Source organism: Calypte anna, chromosome 5 (assembly GCF_003957555.1).
Source record: "Calypte anna isolate BGI_N300 chromosome 5, bCalAnn1_v1.p, whole genome shotgun sequence".
NCBI lineage: Eukaryota > Metazoa > Chordata > Aves > Apodiformes > Trochilidae > Calypte > Calypte anna.
In genome coordinates this window covers 3,664,559-3,689,722 of record NC_044250.1, presented here as the reverse complement: position 1 = coordinate 3,689,722, position 25,164 = coordinate 3,664,559, and the positions used below count along the sequence as shown (strand labels likewise).

At 39.4% G+C, this 25,164-nt stretch overlaps 1 protein-coding gene across 1 annotated transcript in view; it reads right to left on the bottom strand.

Moving 5' to 3' along the window:
* Positions 1–25,164, bottom strand: part of NAV2 (neuron navigator 2) — a 197,132-nt gene that overhangs the window by 61,142 nt on the left and 110,826 nt on the right. Inside the window, exon 12 of the mRNA XM_030450955.1 lies at positions 18,889–19,011. Coding sequence (XP_030306815.1) covers positions 18,889–19,011 — 123 coding nt within the window. The remainder of the gene's footprint in view (positions 1–18,888; positions 19,012–25,164) is intronic.

Sequence of the window (25,164 nt, the reverse complement as noted above, 5' to 3'; positions counted from 1 at the left end):
TTGTATAGGAAATTAGTGAGTGATCCGTGGTAGTGATAAGAACAGCCAGAAATATTCTAATTCCCAAAATATTCAAATCTGAAATTGTAATCTGAGGGGAAAAAAAAAAAAAAAAAAAAAAAAAAAAAAAGCACATTCCAGCTGTTGAAACCCCAGCTCCAAATAAAACCAAAATCAGAAGATTAAGGTACAGCATATTTGTCTCTACACCAATCTACAGCCCCATTGTCCTTCCTTTTCCTGGCAGCCTTCACCATGTAAAGGAGGAGGGATTTTGCAACATAATACCCATAACGCTCAACACAGAGGGATACTTCCAGATGAATTTTACATGTAGCAATAATCATAGTTTTATGGGTCAGGAAGTTCAGAAGATTAGTGTGTTATGGCTGCAGTTTATAAAAGCTTTTGTGTTAGAAGTTTCACATAGCAATGGGGTGAGATAAGCAGTGAAGGGCTTTACGTTAAGTTCTTTTATGGTAGTTAAAGTTGGGGAGAAGTAAAGAGACCCCAGGTATTAATTTACCTAAAGAACAGCTGCTTAGAAAAGGCTGCAAAGTGTCCTAATACTCAGTGTAATAAAATCATTGCACCTCCAATTCCTTGTTCTTTCTCTCCACACTCCTGTGGGATTCCCATTAACTTGGCTGAGAACTGAGCTAAAACTGTGTGCAACCAAAAATCTTATCAAAGAGCTGTGTGGTTTGATCCTCATCTGAAAAGACCCCAAACCATAATTACAGGGTTTGCATTCTAGGTGAAAGCAGCATAATTCTTGCTGCCTTTCAAACTCTCCCTCAGAGAACACCAAAATGCTGGAAAATTGGGGGTTTACTGCATGATGTTAATTTCCTTTACATTTTTTTCTCATTAGCTGAGATGTAGCATTTAGGAACTATAAACTTCCTATAAGATGCCTGCATTTGATGAGTGCAATGATTACAGTACAGCCTGTAAAGACATCGTGCTTCACAGACTTTGGAAGCTGATTTATGATGTGTGGTGTGAAGAATCTGCCACGTTTTACCCTGGAAGACACTCTTGTACAACTGGGTCTTAAAATCATCTCAACACTACCTTTTAAAAATGTCCTTCTTCCCAAAGAACACTTAAGATTATTTAAATGGGGAAAAAACATATTTGTAAAGACCAAGCTTACTCCAAACAGACTTAAATATTCTTTTGAACACGCTTCTAGGCTTTGAACTTAAACACATTAAACAACAATGCATATTTTCTAAGTACTCTCTTTGATGAAATCTAGGCATGAGAAAATAAAAGCAGGAACACAGCAACACTGCTGCACTATTCCAACTATTATGCATCACACTATAGGGCTAAAATTCTATTTATCAGCCTAAACACCTATATTTTGTGTTTAAATAAATTTATAAAAACCCCACTCAATTTGTATTCATATGTAATTGTCAATCCTGGGAAGGGTTTCTAGGTAAATCTAGGGCAATATAAAGTCACATTAAGAGAAAAGATAACAAATAGACCCAAGATGCTACAACCCTCTGAAGCTGTGGCTTCTAAAGGGAGCTGGGAGGCAGAGGAAGCAAGTCTAGAAAAATGAAGATCTAATTTTTAATACCCCTCATTCTGCTGAGTGAAAGAGGCACCAAATTTGCAGATTGATGAGGGATTTATGCTATGAAATATTCTTCTTCCCATTCTTAAACCTTGAGGGTGAGAGTCCTTTCTTGCCTGAGAGAGATCCCCGAGAGCAGACAGTGAATAATGCTGTCTGGATAGATTGATTTTAGAAGTGAACAAATGAAGTACAGAACACTTTGGGATTTTGTTAAAATCACTCATAAGGGTAATATTGTACAGGAGAAACTAAAAAGAAATCTGCATGGGTCCCTATGCAGTCAGATTTTTCTAGTCCCAAGGCCAAGTCCCTTGGCATGTGAATCAATAACAACATTTCACTTGACTTGAAGAGAAGGGATTTCAGCCCTGAAAAGATGGGGCATACACAGCCAAACATGGAGGAAGATTAATGATTTGGGGTCAGCTCAATGATTATTTCATTGATAATTGTCAGAAATAACCCAACTCAGACTCCTAGGAAATTTCTTTTCCCTGACCAACTGAGAAACCCACAGCTTCCTGTGACAAGGTGACACACGTGCCTGATGGAGAAGGAAAGACTATTTATGGATGTGTAATATAGGATAAAAATGGTTTCACAACCTTTTCTATTTCCTTAAAAGATTGTTTAAAAGGTGCCAATAGCCTACATGGAGCACTTGCCTTGCCCCAAGTTTGAGGCAACTTCTTACCATCCCCACTTCAAATGAGTTATCACATCAGAGTGAATAAACACAAACAGCTCCATTCTAGAGGCAGTGGAGAAAGGAAAAAGCAGGCAACTGGACATAATCCAATAAAAATGGGGGATGCTGAGCAGCAATGCAGCCTGTGTGCTATTATCCAAGAGGAATTTCAAATGAACCCTGCATCCAGGGGTTATACTCGGATGGTCTAAACATTTGTTTCTATATTCAAGCACATTAACAAGTCTCCAAGGAGGGAGAAATGCTATCAATGGATTTGCTACATAAAAATGTGCACGCTTTTGTATAGGTTTTCTAAGCTATCTGATTTTTTTCAGGCATAGCAAATACTCAGAGCAAACAAAATATATGAGAGCAAGCAGCTCGTTAGGAAAAACAGTCTCTACAAAATGGGAAACAAATCTGATCTTAAAATGTAGTGAAACACAAGAATGAAGTGTCATTCCCATTGTTTTAAACAGTTTTCTTTGTGTCCTCTTCCAAACCATAAAAGTCAGTCCCCTTTCCAAAGAACATAACACTGCCAATCACAGATTTTAACACGCATGCCATTAACCAGGGAGAAAAATTCAGTTTTTCCAACCTAATCCACTGAATAGAACAACAGTTTGCTTCTACATTTTTCTAAGACTTCTTTGTCTTCTGCAGTCATGAAGATTTTCAGCTTGATCCTCTAACATACAAAGTTATAAAAATATTGCCACTGGCACTATGGCTTTCTTCTCAGAACTCTGAATAAAATGTTTTGGGATGAATATCTGACAGATGTCCATATGGGATTTAGTTTGTTCTCTGAGCTTTCTAACACAATTGCTTTGTCAACAAGCTATAGAGATCAGATAGGAAGGAAGCTGTACAACTCCATAATCTAGGAGCAATACTGTTTCTTGCCAACAAGGTAGAAAAGAGCTCAGAAAGAGAGAAAATTTGAATTACAGGCTCTGTTACAGACAGCAGGACCAGGGGACTCTGTCAGAGGATGCATTCAGGCCCAAGAAGCAGATGCCAGATGCAATATCTAGAGAACTCAGATACTTCTCATTAAATAAGCAGCTCTCCAAGTAGTTGCAGCATGATTTGGAAACATCCTGTAAACCTTGATTTGCCTTCCCTCCCACACATCCCCAATAAAACACTGAAATCATTACTGCTCAATCAATTCCAGTCCTTAACCACCTCACATCATCAATTGTAGAAGTATTGTAGTCAGCTACATGTGTCTTACTCAAACCCAGTTCAGTTCTGATCAATAGTTTGCCCATCTTAATTGCTTCTCCTCCCCCTAATTAGTCACATCTCTGCATGTACAGTTGTTTACTATTGCTGTGGCTGTTAAAAAGCTAATACATCCCACTAGAAAAGTGAACTAATTTATCCTACTTAAAGTAGAACTATTAAATCAAGCTAGCATCATTATAGCCTGATCTTTAGTGTTTGCAAATCCTCCATATTACTGAGTCTATAAACATTCAAATCACATAAACACTTGAAATGGCTGCTGATGCTAATGCTCAACTTGAGTAAAAATTCATTTTCCTTTCTTTTTGAGAATCCATCTGCATTTTTCTAATACAACGAAGACAGCTGCTTCTCACACATTATTCCAAAGACTGGATCCAAGCCAGAAGACCTGCATCTGCCTTTTTTTCAGATCACCTTGCAAAATCTTTCCACTCCCTTCTGAACAGGCTTTCCCATGTGAATTGCTTTTTTCTTCCTCTTACTGGTACTGTCAAACAGACAAACTTGCCATTCCCCAATTCACAGCAGGCTACCAATGCAATACCAAATTTCAGACACTCCTTAATTATAGCAGAAACACCCCTGGCAATCACAGCTTGCTTATCTGAACTTCTGACCTAATCAAATAGTTGTGGATCACCTGAGAAGACTACTGGTTCTCCACATTAGACTCCTGAAGCATGAATTTTAAGTAGCTAAAGGATCAGCTTTAGGGAAGATTGACTGAAGGAAACTTCAGGAAGAAAATGGTAGACTCACTTATGAAAAGCTCAACATTTTAGCTGCAGCATCAGTAAACTGAAAACTTTTTCATTACTCAAAAACTGTTCACTTACTGAGAAAATAAATACAGAATGCCTCCTCTAAGGGTGAAATATTCTGCTTTTATTCCACCAGGAAGATAAGATGACAGTCATCATGCTGTTTAGCTTTCCCATGGTTGCTTGTGCTGAGCAGGAAGGTTTTTGCTAGTTCTGTGCTACCTAAATATCTTCTGCACCCAACTCCAGCCAAGCTTCTGCTGATGGGTGCATCATCCACCCCCATGGGTCCCTGCACTCAGTGGTCTGGGGAGGGAACCAAGAGGTGCAGAACAGCTTCACCCATGCTGAATGAGCCTGAGTGAGTAGTACCACTTCCTTCAAATTTATTAAACCCATTAATTTTTCTCTGAAAGAGCAAATCCTTTTAATTGCTATAGATATTATAACCATAAAACATGCAGAGTGACCTGCAATGGGATGTGGGAACACCAAGGGCAATAACAACTGAATATTGATGTGGCAAGCTATTGTATTTAACAGCTTTTTTGCTTTTGAAACTGAATGACTAATTCCAAACATCTGTGCCTTATAGGGCCCAGATTGTCTGAAACCCAATATCGTTATCTGATACCTGAGAAATTAACCTGGTAATAACTTGTAAATTATATTCTTACAGCTAAATATTTCTTTTATATACCTTATGAGTGATATTAAATATTTAGTCTGGAATGCTAGATAACAACTCTTAGATTTTTTTCCCAAGATACTATGGCTTTGGGATTTTTTTATTATTTCATGGTAAGCTGAATGGTGTGAAAATACTATCAGAAAAAAAAATCAGTACAACTGATACAAAAGGCACAGCTACAGAGCATAGTTCAGAGATGCCTGACCTGGTGCTGCTTGACATCCGTACAGCTGATGACAATGAAGTGGCTCTGCTTGGTGTCACCTCGTGACATTTCATAGGGCAGTGTTCATTTCTACCACCAGGCACCCTCAAACTATGGGCCAAGCTCTGCTTGTCTTATGCAGGGAAGTTAGTAGGTCAGGAGGACAAATGGGAACTTTCAGCCAGAGATGATGAAATGAGAAATGCAGGCACCCAGATGTATGGGAAAGGAGGAAAGAAAAGAATCTGAGAAGCTGCCCTTAAGTCTTCCTCACACATCCAAAATGCTCCAGTCACAAGATGCAAAGCACTGATCTAATATGAACTTGGCTTTGACTCCCATGTGGTCAGAACTTTTTAAGGGTTAACTTTATTCTGGAATATTTGGTGTTTTGGGTGTATTCTGCCCACACTCTTTGACCTCCCTGCAGAGCCAGGTTTCCCCTGGCATTCCCAGGTGGCATAAAGTCAGCCTAAAACTACTCAACTTTGTGCTCTGGTAGAAAGACACAGAAATATGTTTGATTTGGATGAAATCTGTCCAACTGACAACACCCAGCACTGATCCCACAGGTAAGTAGCCAGCGTGGGGTTAAATTCATCCTTGCTTTGTCATCCAGCCTTTTGTTTCTTTTGATTTTCATTACAATCAAGTGGCAGGGCAGATGCTGTCAGTGCCAGAGGTGACACTAATGCTGGGCTTCTTCCATAAATGTCTCTGGTATGTGTGGTTATCTTAAGGGTCTGGCTAGCTCAGGATGTTGCTGCTCATTGCCTTTGTGCACTCCAAAACTTTGCAATATTCATTACCATGTTTGAAAAAAGAAAATGCTAAGGACACAGCCTAAGCTGTGCATTACTGGCTATGTGCATGGTGTAATTAAAATGCATATGATCCCCATGCAAATCATGTTACTGAAAATAGTGACTATTAGCATAACAAGTGCTTATTATTTATTGAGATGCAACTGAAGCAGGCATCCTGCTGGGCTCTAACATCCTTCCTTTAAACAGCACCATCTTATCTTACTCATTCTTCACCATTAACAGCACAGAAAACAGGGAGACTCCCTTCTGGGCCTTTGTTTAAGGGGGGGAAATCTCGTGTGTTTAATTGCCCTCCAGCATCTCATCCAGTTCAAAGCTCAGAGGAGCCTCTCCCCTGGTGCTTCACTCCCTCCTCCCCCATCATAACCCAACTGCAGGCTCTTAAATGATCCTTTCATACATGCAACCTCACCTACATTATCCCTCTCCAGTTCTTCACTAGTAACTTTAAAGCAGTCGGGTGTCTTGTATTTATTTTTGTTTTAATCAATAAAATGGGAATAAAGTGGAAGGAGAAAAAAAGCTCAATTTTTCTCATGTCGTGCTACCCTTCTGCTATTGTACTTGGAATGAATTTAACCTTTTAATCATGATAGCCATGAAATGTAACAGAAAAGTAGAATTTTAGTTCTGTTTTGGTTTCTCTGAGCAAAACATTTCTTCCTGGATCTGTTCTTTTATCCCTGCCTGCAGAGAGGTCTGTACCACTGATGCTGACACTGTTTTCCTCCTTCCACTCCCTACAAAAGTCCTGAGGTCCCAGGGTAAGGCTCTATTACTCTCTAACCTTTCCTAGCATTTCTGTAAGAGCAAAAACTTGCAAAACCATCCCTTGCCCAGCCCTGCTGGGGTTGATGACATGTTTGTTCTCTCTGCAGCTACACCCTTTGCTTCAGAGATGGCTGTGTTACAGTAATGAAATAATTAGCAGGGGAAATTGTTTCAATTATTTATCATTTTGACCAAAATCAAGCTGTTTGGCCTGAAGTTTTCCATGCTGCATGCCAGCCTAAGGATGGACTTTGGTGTCAGTTAAAACAGCACAAGAATTCCCAACTATTGTTAGAAAATATATGTGGTTTTACTATGAAGTTATATCCATCTTCCCTGAGAAACCTTGTCTTACTAAATAAATTTTTTTTTATTTGGTTCTGGAGGGCCCTGGAAAACAGGGACAGTAAGTCAGGAAGGGAAGCTGAGCCTGAGGAGAATAAGTGGAAAAAAAAGAAAAGAAAAGGGAAAACAAATGTAGATGAAAACTCTGAAGTTGAAGACTGGGACCTGTTGCACAAAAGCAGCAGAAAGAGGACAAGGAGCCTCAAATGGGGCTGGAGTAGGAAAAAAGAGATGTGGCTCAAATTGGTAGGGAAAATGACAGAGATGAAACCCTGTAAATGAGTGTTTTGATACATCCTTTGAAGATGGGGTGTTTTTTGTTTTTTTTCCCTTTTATGACTCCTCTTTGACTGCAGAAGACACCTGCAGAGTTCCATCACCCCTCTGCCACATCACCTATTTTGTGGGGAACTCCTGCCTGCATCTCACAGCAAATGGACCATGCACAGCCTCAGTTTTCTGCTCATGCCCAAGTTTCATGTGCAACACCTACACAGGCACAAACTGTTCCCTACCACTCCTTCCTTTTTTGTGATCCTGAGAACTTTGTGGGCCAACCTTGAAACCAAACACACCACCACACTGCAGTGGTGACCCAAAAAACCAGCTTAGAAACAGCAACCAGAACCCAGTCAGAAATCTATTTGGTTAAAAAAAGAGGTTTTAAGGCACCCCCAACTCTACTTTGGCAAGCTATAGATGCTACAGTTCTCAACCTGCCAGTTCTGCTGCAGCACTGTTTTAGGGATGGTTTGGAATGTTTTGTTTTAATATCCTGTTGGTTTATTTTAAAAAATGTAACTCTTCACAACACGAAGAAGACTCCCTTGAAGCCTCTGTTAATTTTCATAGTTAAATCATCCAGGGGGGATGTGGGAGTTCAAGAGCTTGAACCTTAATTCTTTCCATCCCATTTCTGTGACCTGATAGCTCTGCAATAGCCAAGAGTCCAATTAACACCTTTCAGTATCTTGTGTTGGTATTATTTCCAGCAAATAATTTGGCAGGAGAGACAGAGAGAAATATTCTTAAAGAAATAACCCAAATAGAGGAGGCCAAGACTGAGTTCCCTGCTTCAGTCAGGCACAGCCCAGACCTCAACTTCATTTTTTCACATTAGAACCCAAATCACTGCATGGCTACTCTGTGAGGTTAAAAGGAAGGACAAACCCCAAACCCTTATTTTCTGTTTTGTTCCAGTGCTATAATGAAATTAAAATAATTTTAAACCAGTCTGTCCTCTTTCAACATTGGCAGAATGGGTGTCTCACTTTGCTGTCAAGAGACTTAATATAAACTTCTATAAAAACAGCTGATAAAGACAGCTCTAGTTCAGTGAATTCCTCTAGAATTAAGGAGTGGTAATTGGATATCTTTATTTAGAGACTTTAATGAAGTGAACTGCAAAAGGAGAAAAAGATGGAAGAATAAAAATCACCAGATGTACCCCAAAGAGAAGAAACACCCTACTCCAGATTACTGGGTGGATTAATGCAAGCATTTCTATTTTGCAAAGACACACACCTAACAAACTACAGCCAAGGTCCTTACCTTCAGTATTAACAATGAAATAAACAAAGATTCATCTGGAAAAATCCTTCTTTGTTTATTCACACCACTTTCCCTCTAATGTGTGCTTGTGCTTTGGTTTGTAGGATTTTTAAAGACCCAAAAGGCCAGCTTCCCAGACACTGCTTTAGACATCAGCAAGTGCCAGAAAGATTTTCCTTATGGTTACTGTACATTTTCTTTGTCTCCCTTGAATCCATCCTACTGAAGCTATAGCTACAGTACACTACTTTTCCTGAAAATGTCCAGAGAAGGTTTTGTTCTCCTCCCATGATCACACCCAGCCTTGCTTAGCCAAGTCAAAAGTTACCTTTGGCTCCCATTTTTTTCCTTTCTAAATAATCCCTTAATCCTGAACGATTTGAAAACATACACATTGTCATAACAAGCTTAACCCCACTGCCATGTATTTCAAACTCCTTCACTCCATTGGTGTCAAAACCTAAAAGTGAAGAGCCTGATATCATTAAATAAGAAGAAAACGTGGGGAACGACCTGAAGATCTATGGAGAAAGTTGGGTTTCAGTAATTCCTTGAGGACAAAGGCAGATGGGATGACTGCCCAGCACTGAAAGCCCTGAATGCCTTGCTTGGGAAGAGACAAATAGCTGCAGGATCATTTGAAAGCACAGAGAGGATGATGTAGAACAGGTAAAATAAGTGGGCCAAGTATGGCTGGAATTGTGGTGGTGGAGAAAGGGGAAAACAAATGGTCTGACTCACAAGAAAGTGTGATTATCAGTCCCATGTTTAGCTCATTACAGCTAATGGAAGGTCAGCCCATAAAAGCAGAATAAGAGAGGGAGGCAGACTGTCCCTAAATCAAGAAATGGGCAGAAGCCACTGCAGAAAGAGCCCCAATCTCTAAGCCACAGCAGGAAAAACACCTCTGTTTCTGCCTTCTGGAGGTTGTGTTGGAGGTCATGCCACCAGCATGCTTTGACCAAAAGCAACAACAAGCAACCTCGTGTTGCCATCTGGCATACTTACTTTAAATCTTTATTAACAAAAAGGCTTAGTGGTTATTGTTAGAACGTGACAGAATTTCAACAGAATGCAAAGCACAGAACTCATATCCTGACTTCAGTTCAAAATCATCATCTTCTGATTTCAGAAAATTCTTTTGCTTGTACATCTAAGAGACTAGATACAAATAAATGGAGATTTCTTGATGCATCTCATGAGTCATTTGGTTCAGAAATGCTTGCAAAGCACAGATGGATAAATTCTCTCAGTAGGAGCAGATAGGGAATAGACAGAGTCCAAAATCCAGACTAAGTGGTGTTCAAGGCTTTCTGTGCTGAGCTTTCTCTGTGAACTTCCCTTGACACAGGATACTCAGATCTCTTTCCCAGAGACTCACATTGGTGATTCTTCTTTCTCCTTTATCCTCTCCCTTTTTTCCACTGAGATGTACAGTTGTCTACAAATACATTTCCTGATAATATTCCCTACTTCCTTTCTGGATTCAAAACAGTTTCAGTTTTGCAAATGAACCAACATTATGTTTCAGTCATCTCTGAAACCCCCCCCCACCTAAATCTTTGCATAAAAATGCAAATGAAACATAAAACTATGCATGTGCATATCAGATGGTATCAAATAACATAAAACATTTCAAAGAGATGTTTAAGGCATTAAGTCATGCTACTCAGAGTATTTCTAGCTGCAAGTTTCATAACAAGGATAAATCAATCTTGACACTGAACTTGAAAGAGGGACTAAAACCTTTTTGAACACTCAAGGTGGTTTGCTCATTTCCCCCAACCCCCAAACGAATGAATTAGTTGATATATATGAAAATTAACTTAAACTAACAACATAATCAGAGAAGATAAAGTTTAAAGTTAAAATTAGATTAAAAAGATAAAAAATATTACTTGAGGCTGGTGTGAGCACATGGTAATTCCACAGTAGTTGCTGAGCTGAGCCTTTGTCAGGTAACAAAAAAGTCATACAGCTAAAAAGAGCTGACTTTTAGCCCTTGGACTTTGCTCAAGCCCTAATCAGATTTCCAGTGTTTAGTTCTGATCCTCTGGCTACTTATTGACCACCTATACCTGGACACACATAAACACAGCCTCTAGCAACTTGGTAGTTACTCAGGCTCCCTGTCCTAACTCTGCACATCAGGATTCACACAGTTCCAATGCCACTTACATCAAATTAATTAGTCTCAAATTGCAGCAATCAGTGTTAATAAAATTAGACCTTTTATTTTTAGTGAGAACCTAAAAAAATGTTCACTAATAAAACCAAATGACACACATTCTGATAATATTGCTGTAACAGCACAATGTAGGTCCAAGTGGTTCCACTCTGGAATATGTAATCATTTATCCTGGCCAAATGTATATTTAACTGTATATACTTAAGCAACACAAGACCATCACGTGGAAGCCTTAATGCCTGTTTATGTAATAGCAGAGCATTTTTAAGTCCCATGCAGCTGCATTAACCCTGGGCTCTTTCAGCCTCAGGATGTAGGAGCTCATCTTGGAAAGATCAGGAGGAAAGTGCCTATTTGTTATGTGGAGTCTCAACTTCACTGGGAATCCTATGGACTGTCATAAAAAAGTCACAAAGTCACCTTATCAAACTGCTGGGAAATCCCTGTGAAGAAGCTGAGAAGAACAGCAGAATAGGACATGTAGATAAGAAAGGTACTGAACCCCAACATGGAACAGCTTCTTGGTCACCAAGAAACTTATCATGACACCAGTAGCTCCAAGAATCCCAGGGCATCAAAACCCCAGTTATGCTTTACTACCACTTTAGCTCTGCCACCCTCTCACCTCCTTACTGCAAAATACAGCAAAGCTGCAAAGTTCCAGTGGGGACAGATGTTCACATGGCCAACAGACCCCAATTTCTGCCCTTACCCCAATTTCTGCACAGATCAGGTCTCTGAGAGAAGGGAAGAGAGTGCACCTCATCCTGTAGTGCCACAGAAACAAGGAATCAGCCTTCATTTGATCTGAATCTATCCTCTGCCTTGATGAGTACTAGGTTGGGGACACTTCAGAAATCATGAGATGACTGCTTCTGAGTTTATAGTATTTTAAATATGAGCTTGGAGCTGTGGGTATCTCCTAGTACACTACAGATGTGGATGTGTATTGGATATTCAGGGCTGTAAGTACCAATTAAATATTATTAATCTGTGGTTCCATTTAGAAGCCTCATTTTGCTGTATAAGCAATGGATCCTTCAAGGCCCCTGGATACCCTGAATTTCTTGGAGGCTTCTCACTGGTAATATAGAAGGTGTTTCCTCATCCCATCTGAAGTGCCATATTTGAAAGCTCTTCACTGAACAGGGCAAGATTGTGAATAAATGACTGAATATTCAATCAACATAATCAATACAGTAAAGAAAAAAGAAACAAAAAACCCCACAGCAAAGCTCAGAAGGGGATGCAGGAAGACACCTTACATTTGGACTCAGAATTTTGATAGAATTGTCCAAACAAAACAATTACAGTAAACATTCAGACACTAAACAGAAAGCTTTGATCCTGGCAACTACCATGTAAGCCAATACTAATATAATATTATTATAATAATGAAAGAATAGAAAGGTGTAGGACAGAAGCAAAAAACCTAAAGAAAAATTCTAATGAAATGTACAGAAATGGTCAACTCCAAAGCACCAATGAACTATAAAGGGCAGACAAAGGCCAAAGGGAGAACTTTGGGTTTTGGGTTAATGTGACAATAAGCAACACACTCCTTATTTAAAAAAAAAAATCATCTGTCATGAAATTTGCTTTACAGCCCCACTGAGATTCCCTGCTCACAGAACAACCCATATCTGGGATCTTCTCTAGGAGCCTGACAGCTGTCTGCTCTTAGTTTTATCTATTCCATCTCCAAATCCCAAACCTAGAGGTTACTGGTGCAGGTCAGTTGTGAGACTGGTGACTCTCTTGCCATGAGCCATGGAAAACCAAATAACGAAGTCTGCACTTTGTCAGCAGCATTTCACATTCTTGGGTTTGTCATGCAAAGCACAAAGACCCTGATCCAGTTCAGAATGGTCTTTGTATCTACAATCTTGTTTACCCTTGGAATTCAAGCTTAATTTCCCACATGCCTGAAGTGTTTTAAAAGCCACTTCATACAGCAGAAAAGACAGTGCTAATCTCTGGCAAAGGAACCTGAAATATTGAGGGTTTCAGAAGAGCCTCCAAATCAGGACTTGGATCAACTTTCTGCTTAAGCACATGGGTTGGGTGTGTACGAAAGGAAATGTCACTTGAGGAAAAGCCAGTGGTGTAGGAACAGGATTTTACCATCTCCAGATGCAAATCATTTGGCTGCTTAAATCAGGAAGTTTTTCCTCTATCCACAGAATTAGTAGCTACAATTCTGGAAAAGAAAAGGTCCTTTCACCCCTTCACTGCAGCAACCAAGCCTTCTAGGGGAAGGGACGAGCTGTCTCCTGGGGAATATTTGGGTAAAAAGAAAGTCCTAGCTTACCCAGCTCCCTGCCACCTTCCATGAGCTTTGCAGTGAACTTCAGTTCCTGACTTAAGCATTTTAATTAGATGCTAGAGCAGAGGTGGAAATACTCTCAAAAATATAAAGGATCAGTAATGAAAGAGGGGGCATGACATGAGGGAAAATGTTTCATCAAAAAATGCAGTGCCAAAGCCCAGATGCAGCCTGTCACTTCAGTATCTAAGCCAAAAAAAACCCCAAAAAACCATTCTGAGGAAGAGGTTTAAAACTAGAGTGACAGTCAAGTACATCAACATTGCCTAACACCCTAATTTTGGAGGGCAGAGTCTGCAATGCTGGAGCGCTTTGTTGGTTTGGTTTTAGTGTCAAGCTGTACGTCCTCATGGGAAAAAATCCCTGAAAAAGGCAAGGAACTGCTCTCAGCCAGGTTGACAGCCCAAGGAGGTACTAAGCCAGGTATTTGTGAAAAGAGAAGAATAGAGTAAGTCTTAGGTTCTTGGATATGCACAGGTCCACACTGCAGTAAAATCTGTGCTTTTCTGGGGCCATGGATACATGGAAAGGGACTCTCCCACAAGAAAATAATATTTTTACAAAAGGTCTGTTAATCAATAGGCTCAAAACTGCTTCTAGTACCAGTTCCCCCCCATCATTCATCCACCCATCCACCATTGCTATGTGACAGAGTCATCTAGAACCTGGATAGAAATTTTTAAACAAATACAATCTCTGCTGAAAAATTACATTCCTCTTTAACTCATCTCCTCCTCAAAACTCTTTCTAGCCTTCAGACAGTCCCCAGCCTCATTAAGTTGATTGTTGGAAGCAAACTGCTTACCATCATGCAAGGAGTAAAATTAAACCAAGCCTGAGAAACCAACAAATCTCTCAAACATATCTGCATTCCATCATGCCTCCTAAACAGAACTGACTCTATCACCAGATCCTACATAAATGCTTCCCAGAATTATAGTCTGCTTCACCCAATGTACCATATGTATCCCCAAAAGAATATGCAAGGAAAAAAGAAAAGAAACCACCAACCAAGCCCAGTATTATTCTGCTCACTGAAGGAATTCACATGAGAGCCACAAAGCTGAGAAGAACCTGGTTAGCCAAGGGGGCAATTCCCACACAGCCACTTCATCTCTGACCTCTTCCTCCTCGTCTTCAAGGGAGTTGTATAAAGCATCTTCAAAGAATAAACCAGAGTATTAAACTAATAACTCTGGTGGATATTAAAACTCATAGATTCAACAAAGAGACAGCCTTACAGCCTGTAATAATTTGCTCCCTCTCACAGTTAAATCCCTTCATTTTACACAGGTGATAAATCATCCATCTCTCTCTTTCCTACAGCACACTAACACCATATCATGCCTCTTTTTGCTAAATCCTCTGTATTATCTATCCATAAGAGTTAGTCTAAGCTACTAATACATCCTGGTAAATTAAGAGCAACTCTTCTTCAGCTTCTGGTTAGTAATGGAAATTCTTGCTTCTGTTTTAGACCCAAAGGAAAACCTGCATGCTCAGCAGTTTGTCATCTTTAGCCCACTGAAATGGCTCTGCCAAAAAAGATTGTCTCCCTTGATTAACCTTGCCTTATTTGAAAGTAGAATGTAATTTTTTTTCCTTTTGGTACTGCTAATTTCAGCCCTCAGGTATAGCTACTATACCTTTGCTTTCAACTACTATTTGTTGCTTAACTTTGCAATTACTTTATGTAACCTAAAACCACTTTGGATTGCACTTGTAAAAAGATCCCTTGCAAAATAGAAGTATATGCTATTGTGATTTTAATCAACAGATCCCAAGGCCATAAACTTCAAAGAATCTTTGCGATGTGAATTTCCCTGTTTCTGTGACTCAGTTTTCAAGATAAACCTGGGATCTTTCAAAGGCAGGGAGATAGGTATCTATAGGTACTAGGGTACAACTCACATATTTTGAAGCTGTAGTATCTTTTTCTACTCTAGTGATAAAACACAAACAGATGGTCCAGCAGCCTAGAAGTTCCATTCAGCATGAAGAATCACACCAGCCCTGTGATTTTGCTGTTAAGCAAAACTCTACCTGGGCACCTATTTACAAATCCCAGTGATTCACAGCACAGATGGAGTGAGCAAGGAGTGCTTGGGTGTTGGTACTCACTTACTTTTTGATCTATATTAGCTTTATATATATACATATATATATAAAATATATATAATAGCACAAGTTAGTGAAGTCTCCATTATTTTCTAGAAACTGTGCTTATCTAGTATAGAGGGGTGTTCTGCTGTTACAGCAATTAAAAATGGGAAAAGCAGGATTTATCACTTATTTTCACCAGAACAACTGAATGGAAGTGGAATTGCCAAGGCTTTCTGGAAGGGAAGGACCTGGGAGCTGCTGACACTGGGTCTTCCTGATAGAGCTGCAGCAGCCTGGCAGCATCCTGAGATCTCCTGAGGTTTGGAGATTACTTTCAATGGATGGAGATGCTGCTTCTCCTGACAGAAAGGACATCCCCCCCTCCCCAAACCCATTCACACAAAAGAACAGACGAATCTCCCTGCAAGTTCTGTGAAACTCCACAAACACTTCTGTCAGCACTCCTGGGGGAGCACTGCAGGAGCAGGAGGTGCTGTGGGGGATGGAGATAATGGGAATTCCACGGCCATGACACTGCAGGAAGATCTGTTGCTATGTATGGTTATAGCAGTTGGGTCAATCCAACTTCAAAAGTTCAAAAAAGTCATGTTTAAACACTTTAGGACAAATCTATCCAGTCTACGACACAATTTCTCTGTTTTCCCACTTTTCTTAGACATCATACACTAGCATTGCTAGAAAGTAGCAAAGCTATGATGAGATGTTATGGGATAATATTCCTAGAAAATACTTCCTGAGGAGTTAACTCCTCATCTGTGAAGCCAGGACTTGCAGACACCTTCATTTAATGTTAGCTACACTGTCTCAGTGAAGAAGAAAACCTGAAAAAACATGCTTAGGACTTAAAGCTGCCTTATCCTAATATACAGCTACATAAGGAATATCTCATTAAAATTCTCCTTTTTTTCTTTCTTGTACTGTAACAGTTTTCAATTGTCTACAAAAAAATAGCACCCTAAAAAGAAGAAAATTTGGTGCAGCTTCTCATGTGATGCCCATTAATCAACATGTCTGGAATTCTGCTTCCAGTGGACTTTGTCCCTGCTTTTCAGAACAGGCCAATACAGCACTAACCCACCTTTTTAGTAATCTCATCATTGTAACAGGATTCAAGAAATTAAATGGCAGGTAGTGAATTTAAATGTACTCCAGTCCAAGGGCTTTACTCCATGAGTGCATGTGAAGCATTGTCTACTACATGAGCCAAGAGACACATAAATAACCCTAATTTGCTTTTATAAAATTCATACACCAGCAAAATACTACTTTTCAGCTATTTTTGACTGCCATACATTTTACCATTTGTAGAAATTACTATAAAACATAGCTTCTGAAAAAAAATCTGACTCATCTGACATTCTTATTAATAGTGATAGTGGAAAAGTCTGGCTTTCTGCTCCCCTTCTGATTCACTTCCAATTGTTCCTTCCTGTCCATCTCCTCTGGGTCCCATATTCTCCTCTGGGATTATCACAAAACCTTGCCAAAAGCAGAAAACATTACCAAAATGCTATTGACTGCCAGGAGCCAGCTTCACTCACAAGTCCCTCTGAGAGTTAAAATGAATAAGGTTTTGTTTGTAACCAAGAGTCTGCCAAGACTGTCACAGTAGATCTGACCCATAATACAGAAACACTCAATCCTACACTCAAATCATGTTTTACCTACAGTCCACTGATGCTGTAGCTGCTGGAAAGCACCAAGACAACGTTATCTGCTACCTGCTGAGACAAGTCCTCATGGGGAGGAGCTGGGAAGACCCTTTCATGTCTTATCCTCTGATGCACTGATGTGTAATGCAACCTCAAATTAACTTGTGAAACTGAAACAACCCCAGGAAATCACACTTGGAAGTAGTTATTTACACACTTCTGGACATTTCCCTAATACCAGCATTGAAAGTTCTTCTTGACAAGCCCACATCCAAAAGTGCACTCTACTATTCCTATTCCCAAGGCTGGGATATATCTGCACCAGTCTAAATTATCTAAATAACAGATTATACAATAAGCAATTACAGAAAGATGTACTCAAACCTAAGTTTTAACTATCCTCCCTTTTTCCATACATACTCACAAGTGCAAGTTACATATATGAATGGAATTAAGTCTCAAATCAAGCAGCTGCATCTGGAAATGTGAAATCAACTTAAATAACCAGATGGTACTCACTGAGTCCATATACATAGAAGAGACAAAACCATAGGTGGCTAATTTGCAACCTTTTCAAAAGAAAAAAATCCCAAACTAAATAAAAAGGCATTTTTAATGCCTTTTTTCATTAAAAATGCCTTTGTTCTATGCAAACACAAATTGTCTTGAAGTGAATAAATAAGCTCAGCTGTGTTGTGCCATGATTCCATTAACTTTGCACCCAAGCATTAAATTAAATTGACTTGTTTGGATTTCCCTGCTGCGGGGGAAAATGTACCTTCTAAGGGCTGTGCTTTATATTACCAAAGCCAACGAGTAGCTTCCCAACTAAACTTCTACAATTAATAACAAAAGAAACTAAACAAGTAAGCAAATTGCAAAAATTCCTCCAATAATTTTTTAATGATTAACTTTACACTCAAAGGTTCATAGCTTTTCACACTTCTTGTCCCATGCATTCAATTAATATCTGCTTTAAGCAAGCAGAATATAATCTTCATATATTTACTAGGTGTACCATAAAAGCAGAACTCCTGCTTGCTTCTATTCACAGACTGAAGAAAGCAATTAATTACTGCACCAATTTCATTCAGCTCCTTTTCTTTGTGCCAATTTTCACCCTGGAAAACTGCTAATCGAACCAACATTCATTTATTTATTTTTTTTCAAAGTGCACATCGAGATCACCCAGCAACCAAAAAGGAGCTATTTTTAAACCACTGCCCTATTGTCAGAAAACTGATCTCCTGCATAAGGTAAGCTTGAATTATTAATAGGAAAGACTAAATCAAAACAACATCTAATAATGTCACCAGCTCTGGGACCACGAGTAATTTTTCTGTGATCCTGTCTTGCAGCTAAATTGCCAACCTTACAGAGTCTTTATCGTATCTCAAGTTCATCCCCTCTGTGTGAATTAAAAGAATGATTTTCAAAGCTGTGACAAGTGACATATACCAGGGATTGCATTTTGGGATGTCACAATCCCATTTTACAGGTAATATATTTAAATACACAAATCAAGTCGCTTGTCAAATGGTCCTCATGGGTTGTGTCTTCAGAGAAGGAACTTAGCAAATCAAATGTAAGAATAACCTAGAAAAAGTGTTTGCAAGCACAAAAAATATGGGACAAGAGAACAAATCATTGATGAGGTTTTACACGTTGTCCAAAAAAACCCCAGATTAGACTTCAGCAGAGTATTCAGAAGACCTGAAGTCAGCATTTATCCTGCCACCTCTGTGAACACGTAACCTAAAATACTCCGGAGAAGCTTTTATCCATGTATTCAGTGTGTGAAGCCCCATGGCTATTTAATCCTAGAGATCCAGTATGCATTAGATAAATCATGAATTGAAGATGCCATCATATGAAAGAGTTTGGTGGATGAGGTCTTACCTGTCAGCATCTCCAAGGCCCAGGGATGTGTTCCTCTGCATGGTCTCCCGCACCGCAGCCATCCCGTCAGGCAGCCGGTTCAGCCTTCGAGTGTAGAGGCCCAGACCTCCATCTGTCATGTACCTTTAAAGAGGAAAAAACCAAATGTCATGTCAGCAAAAGAATAAAACATCTAACTCATGTCTTCTGGTTGGCTTTAGCTGTATATGCTGCGATTCCCCCACTTCTGTATTAAGAATTTTACTCAGAATATGAATCAAGGACCCAGTCGAACATTTTTTTCCTTCTCATTCTTCTCCATTAGATCTTTGCATTCTCTCTCATTAGTAACAACTGAATTTCAATATAACTGTGACACAGGAAGAATATTTAGCATTCAGTAAGGTTGCCTCTACAGAAGCAATTTAATATTTGTCAATGCCAGAATTAATTAACCCCTTCCTATTCCCAAAAGTGTGGCTGTTATGTCCCCAAATCTTCCTTGTGGGCTAAAAGAGCACAATGGAAACCTCAATGCTTTTACAAGTCAACTGCAAAAATCATATTGATTTCATCCTAGATTTTGTCAATGGCCTGTGAACCATGAGTTCAGCAAGATTTATTGAGAAATCAAAGCTGCAACATGAATGAAAAATTTTCTTCACTCTTATTTTTGCTCCTGCATGGTATTCTGTATGCAACTGTGATCTTGAGACATCTGCATTTAAAGTGCCTGCTAATCTTTGTTATTCTGAGGTACCAGATGTGTACATACTTCACAAATTACTAAGAAAGCACCTGTATTACTTTCTAGCTTAAGAAATACTTAAGCTTAAAAAATGAATGTTAACATGAACAGAGATGACACTTGGTGGGCAAGGATAGATAAATAATGTTGAACAGCAGGAATAATCCCTCAAATAATGCAACTTCAGGATGTGGTAACAAAAAAATTAAGTTTTACAAACCACAAACAGCCTACCACTTTGGTTCAGTTTACAAATAAAGTATTTTAGTATATTAGTACTGAAATCAAGAAGTTACTTCAGTCTTCTCTTCAGTAGCTTCGCAAAGAGTTGCCCTTCATCAGTAACGTCTTAAAATATTTTGTGGCCTTTCACAACAGCAGTGGTTAAACAAGTTTGAAGCATCAAAATAAAACAGGAAGGTTTTTCTCTTGGTTTAGCTTAATTTCCAAAAATTCTTAATAACAACAGATCCATGTGAACATGAACTAAAGGCAAGAACCATTCCCCTCTCATGACTCACGCATGGAGCAAGCCCTGTGCCACCACTACTGGCTACCCAGGAGCAGCACTGACAGCTCTGTAAAGACATCCTGAAGATTTCCTCACCCCTGAGACCTGAAATAACTCTTACCAACTCCAGCAATAGGCCTGCTGTCTCTGGCATACTGGTAACATACCTCACCAAGTTGGGAGTTGACAAGATTGTAGCCTCTTAATCTTTTTGCCACTCCTAGAGAACTGACAGCAGCCCCTGGGGTAATATCCAGCTAGAGAAGACACCTTCCTCTTCCTCACCGAGGCACAGAGCTTCCTGCCTAGCAGCCAGACACCTTCATCCCCAGGCAGAAGGCCCAGATGCTCTCTGCTGCTGAGATGTTACTGCCACAGATGTGCTCTGCCCGAGTCAGATTCGATTACAACATTGAGAAAAATGGGATGGTAAAGAGGGAAGAAGCCTGGCCCAGCCTGCTGCTCAGTGTTGCAGGCAGATGTATAAATGTGTATGGAGCTTTCCCAGGGCTGACTGCAGAGTCTCTCTGGGGAATCTAACAAAGAGGTTGCCAAGCCACTTAAGTCAGACACCAGTGCATTCACTGCTCAGCAAATCTCTGGGGACGTGATGCTCCAAAGTCATAAACAAAAGACTGTCAAAAGCAAGAGGAGCACAGTTACACATGTGAATTTTGACTTAGGTCTTGCATTTTAACTGGTGTTTTGAATAGTGTATTAATACTTTATCCTTGTAGAATGTGGTGTTTTGGTTTGCTTTTTTTTTTCTTTTCTTCTTAAGCTACTGAAATAAAAGAAAGGGAAAGAAAAGCGGAGCATAAGACTATATAGAAAAGACTATATAGAAAAACACAAACGGCATCTTGCAAAAACATCTCATGTACATTTGCTAATTGGCTTATTGCAGATACTTGTCTGCACATGAAACATGTTACTGTATGAACACCAATTGTACATATACTGTAAAATGCAGCTTTTGGCTTTGCTGTCAGACTTCTGGCATACAGTTAGTCCTTTCATTAAAAAGATCAGCTTCAGTTGGAATAGATTATTTGTCATATTTATTAACCAGAACACATGAAACGAACCATACTACTCATTAAGAGTCATGCTGAGATCAACAGAAAGCCTCTTTACTAAGATCAACAGAATCCATCCTCTACACAGAAGCTCAGCAATCAGATTAGAATTATTCCACAGTTACATCAGACTGAACACTGTCAGATATCTTAGAGAAGTCAATGAAATCTGGATGCTTTGGGGATCTCTGACAAGACTGAGTTTTTCTAACCAAGACCCTATAAAAACGCAGATGTAGATGACTCTTATCTATACCAATAGGACAGGTTTCCTACATGTCAGAACAACAAAGACACTTTTTTGTCTTTTGAAACAGGCTTGTGTAATCACAGATTGAAAGCTTTATATCTCAGTTTTATTACATGCTGTGTCCTCTGCCCAGGAATATCTCATTTCAAAGAGATGCCAAATGCATTAATGCCCAAGTCCTGCCTGCAACACTGAGGTGAATGAAGAAGGGGAGGTACCAGCTTCTAAACTCTCTAGGGAAAACCACACTTTTGATAAAAACATTTTAAAAATCAATGAAAAAAAAATTCTCTACTATCCATTGGTTACTCTGGAGGAATTACTGGTGCCACAAACCTCCAGCCACTGATTTCTTCATCTTCCCCACCATCCCTTCAAAGTTAAAACTGTCTTGGTTCTCAGAAGCTTTTATAAATACATTACTGCTGCAGATTTTTGTTTTATGACAAAGCAGAGTATCGTGAACTATTAAGGTTCTACTCAGGGAGGAATAAACCCAGGAAATATTGTCCTGTATGTATATAATTCTAATAGTACTGGATACTATCTAAATTCATTGCCCTCTCACACATCTCCACAGTACTGCCTGCTGGCACACCAGCCTCTCCTATACAAGGACCTGTTGGAGTCTAAACAATTTTATTAGACCAGTTATTGATAATGTACAATTTCTTTGACTCCCCTTACTAAAAACCATGACAAATTTGTACTGGATGCCTTGTTATTATAATAACTATAACAATTATTATAACAATTAAAACATTCAGTGCAAAATCAAGCATTTCAAAGTATTTTTCTAGCTGCCCCAAAATAAGAAAAGGTTTAAATATGTGATCTGGGAAATGGGGTAGTATCCAGACTGTAACTTTTATACAGATGTGTAAATTCTATGTGTTAAAAAAATTTACTAGCTGAGATGTTTGAGGGATGTTACCACCAGTTAACAGGGAATGGCTGCCTTTAATGAAGTCAAATTTAATAACACTTAATGAATGGACAGCAAGACAGTGATGACATTGGTTAAAAGGAGTTTCTAATTAATGCCTAATAGTCATATCCTTTGTTTCACTCTTCATCAGCAAGGAAATAAAATTAACCAAAGTACTTCTAATATGAAAAGAGCCAGGTTAAACAAGAGCAGTATTATGCACTTCTAACACACAACTGGAACTTACAGCCCAATTTCAAGGAGACACTTTTTTCCTATAAGAAAGTGGCTCCCTGCTCTGTAGGAGAGGCTTAAAGTAATTTGCTTTGGAGTTCCCTGGACAACCTGGACCTTTAAGCTCTCTTTTCTTTAGCCAAATACACACTTTCTGTGCCTCTGAAATTTTGAATGGTGTAATAAGTTCTTCCAAGTGCAATATTTTTAGGACACTTCTGATGCTGAAGTGATTAATTTCCCTTTCCTAAAAGGCATGCAGAGGAAACAGGAACAGGTTATGCCAGGGATCAGTAAAACCCAGTGGTCTGAGTGACTTGACTTCTGTTTGCACTCCCTCCTTACCCATGTAGAGAGCCAGCCAACAGCACCCCTGCTTTTATGGTCTGACAGCTCTGCCACTTCATATGTATTCATTTCACTCCTTAATGTATGAATACAGATTTTCTAATTATGGAAACAGCCAAAGGACAGGCTTCCTTTAAGTTTTAGGAAGAGGAGCAGATAAGTCAGCAGTACACGACAGAGCAAGCAAGCCCTGGTCCACTCAGCACCCATGGCTCTGGAGTCCCAGACTCACAACCAGGGGAGCAGAATTGTGCCCCAAAACTGGATCTGAGTCTGGCAGCCCAGGTGTTCCTGCTTTCTTCTTGGTGCTTTTGATTACAAAGTTAGTTTGGAAATATCTCCCCTAGTGTATCTGGCAGAAGATTTACCCAGCAATCCAAGTGCTTGAAACTCCAAGAAAGAGGAAATCTTATAGGAATTACAGCTTTGGAATTATTCCATGCATCAACATCATTTTTGACACTCAAAAGTGTTTCCTTTTAGCCCCAGCAATAACAGTGCTGTCCTTCATGTTTTCCTTTAAATATTTCTTTCTACTAGGCTTCACCTGTCTCATCATTACTCAGTTAAAGGAGATCAAGAGGCTTAACAAGCTCTGAGTATTAAAGAAGGATTCTAACTTTGCCAGTCACTAAGATCCCCCAGTGGCAAAAAGTTCTCCATTGCTGTTCCTGAAATATAACAAATGGGATCAAAATGATCCTGCTTTTGCAACCAGGAATTTGTTCTTCTCTGTCTGAGGGGATGAAAAAACACATCACTCATCTCACAGAAGAATTCATCAGACAACCAGACCAACCTAACAGACTAAATACTCTCCAGAGGATGGAAAAGGGCATCAGGAATCCACCTTGCTGGAGCTGTGAGACTGAAGACACTGAAGCCCAAATGGGTCACAACACTGGAAGGTTCAGTCCTAGAAAGGAGATTAAATCACAGCAAAGCTATGATGGCATTTAGAAGGAGGAAGGAGTAAGTCCTGGGGTTCAAATTCCTAGAAGGTTTCTGAACTTTTCCCAGTCATTTGCTAACATAAAATAAATGACCCAGCCCTGGGAGAGGAGACAAGAGATGGGAACCTGTCAAAAGCAGACAAGACTGGAAAACACCCACGAGGTCAAATCTGTTCAGGTGTGTGAACACCACTCTGGACCTTAGTGAAACACGGGTGGAAACTCACAAAGCAAGCTGAAAATCACCCAGAATCAGGCAGCTGTTCAGTGGGGTTTTGCATACACCTTTAAATGCCTAAATCATCTACCAGAATTTAATTCACTGAAAATCACAGAAAGAAGGGATAAAAGAAGCAATCCATTTTGCATTGTCCTCTTTAATTTTTTTAGGGAGAGGAATGACCTCTGGCCAGAGAGAAGGAACCCCACAGTGCTGCTTCTCCACAGGTTCTCAGCAGGGTCAGCACTCAAGGAATTCCTCTCCAGTGACTTCCAACTCCTTCCCTTCCACATCCCCCAGTGTGTATGATTGCATCTCCCTCTGCTGGCTAACCCCAGACTGGGAATGTATTTCAGCCCTTAGATTTCTTTTTTTTTTCCAATTACAAAACCTGTTGGCACTGAAGCAGCAGTTAAAACCCCTCTGAGATGTTTGTTACAGAGACAAGCCCAGAATGGGAAAATTGGCTATTAAATTCTATTCTGGTAGTCACTGCCAACAGGTACAAGGAAGCAAAAAGTACAACACACCACAACTTGTGATTCATTTTACTGACACACACAATAAATATGACCTAACTTATCCTTTTTAGCAGCATTATTATTGAATAAAAATCTTGATTTCAGCTCATCTCTAAGGTCATGACTCACAGGCCTATGGTATCTTCCTACAATGAGTCCTAAACTGCAAGAAAAGTTCTGTGAGAGCACAATATCTGAGATATAATTTGAGATAGATGATCAAACACTTTTTTATAGATGAAAGTGACAAAAAAGCTATTCATGCACTGAGTGCAGTATTTAAGAATTTTTAAAATACTCCACAACATTAAGAATATTGAAAATGCTTACATAATATTCTAGTCATGTCTCCTGTAAACATCTCTAAGTACCATTCTTAGAATATTATTTTGATTTAAATACTGCCATATTTCTTTTTTCATCCCCACAGCACCAGGACATCTATGACTTTAAATCCAGAAGCTAATTCTGTACCAGTTTCACCATAGTTTACTAAGAAGTCAGA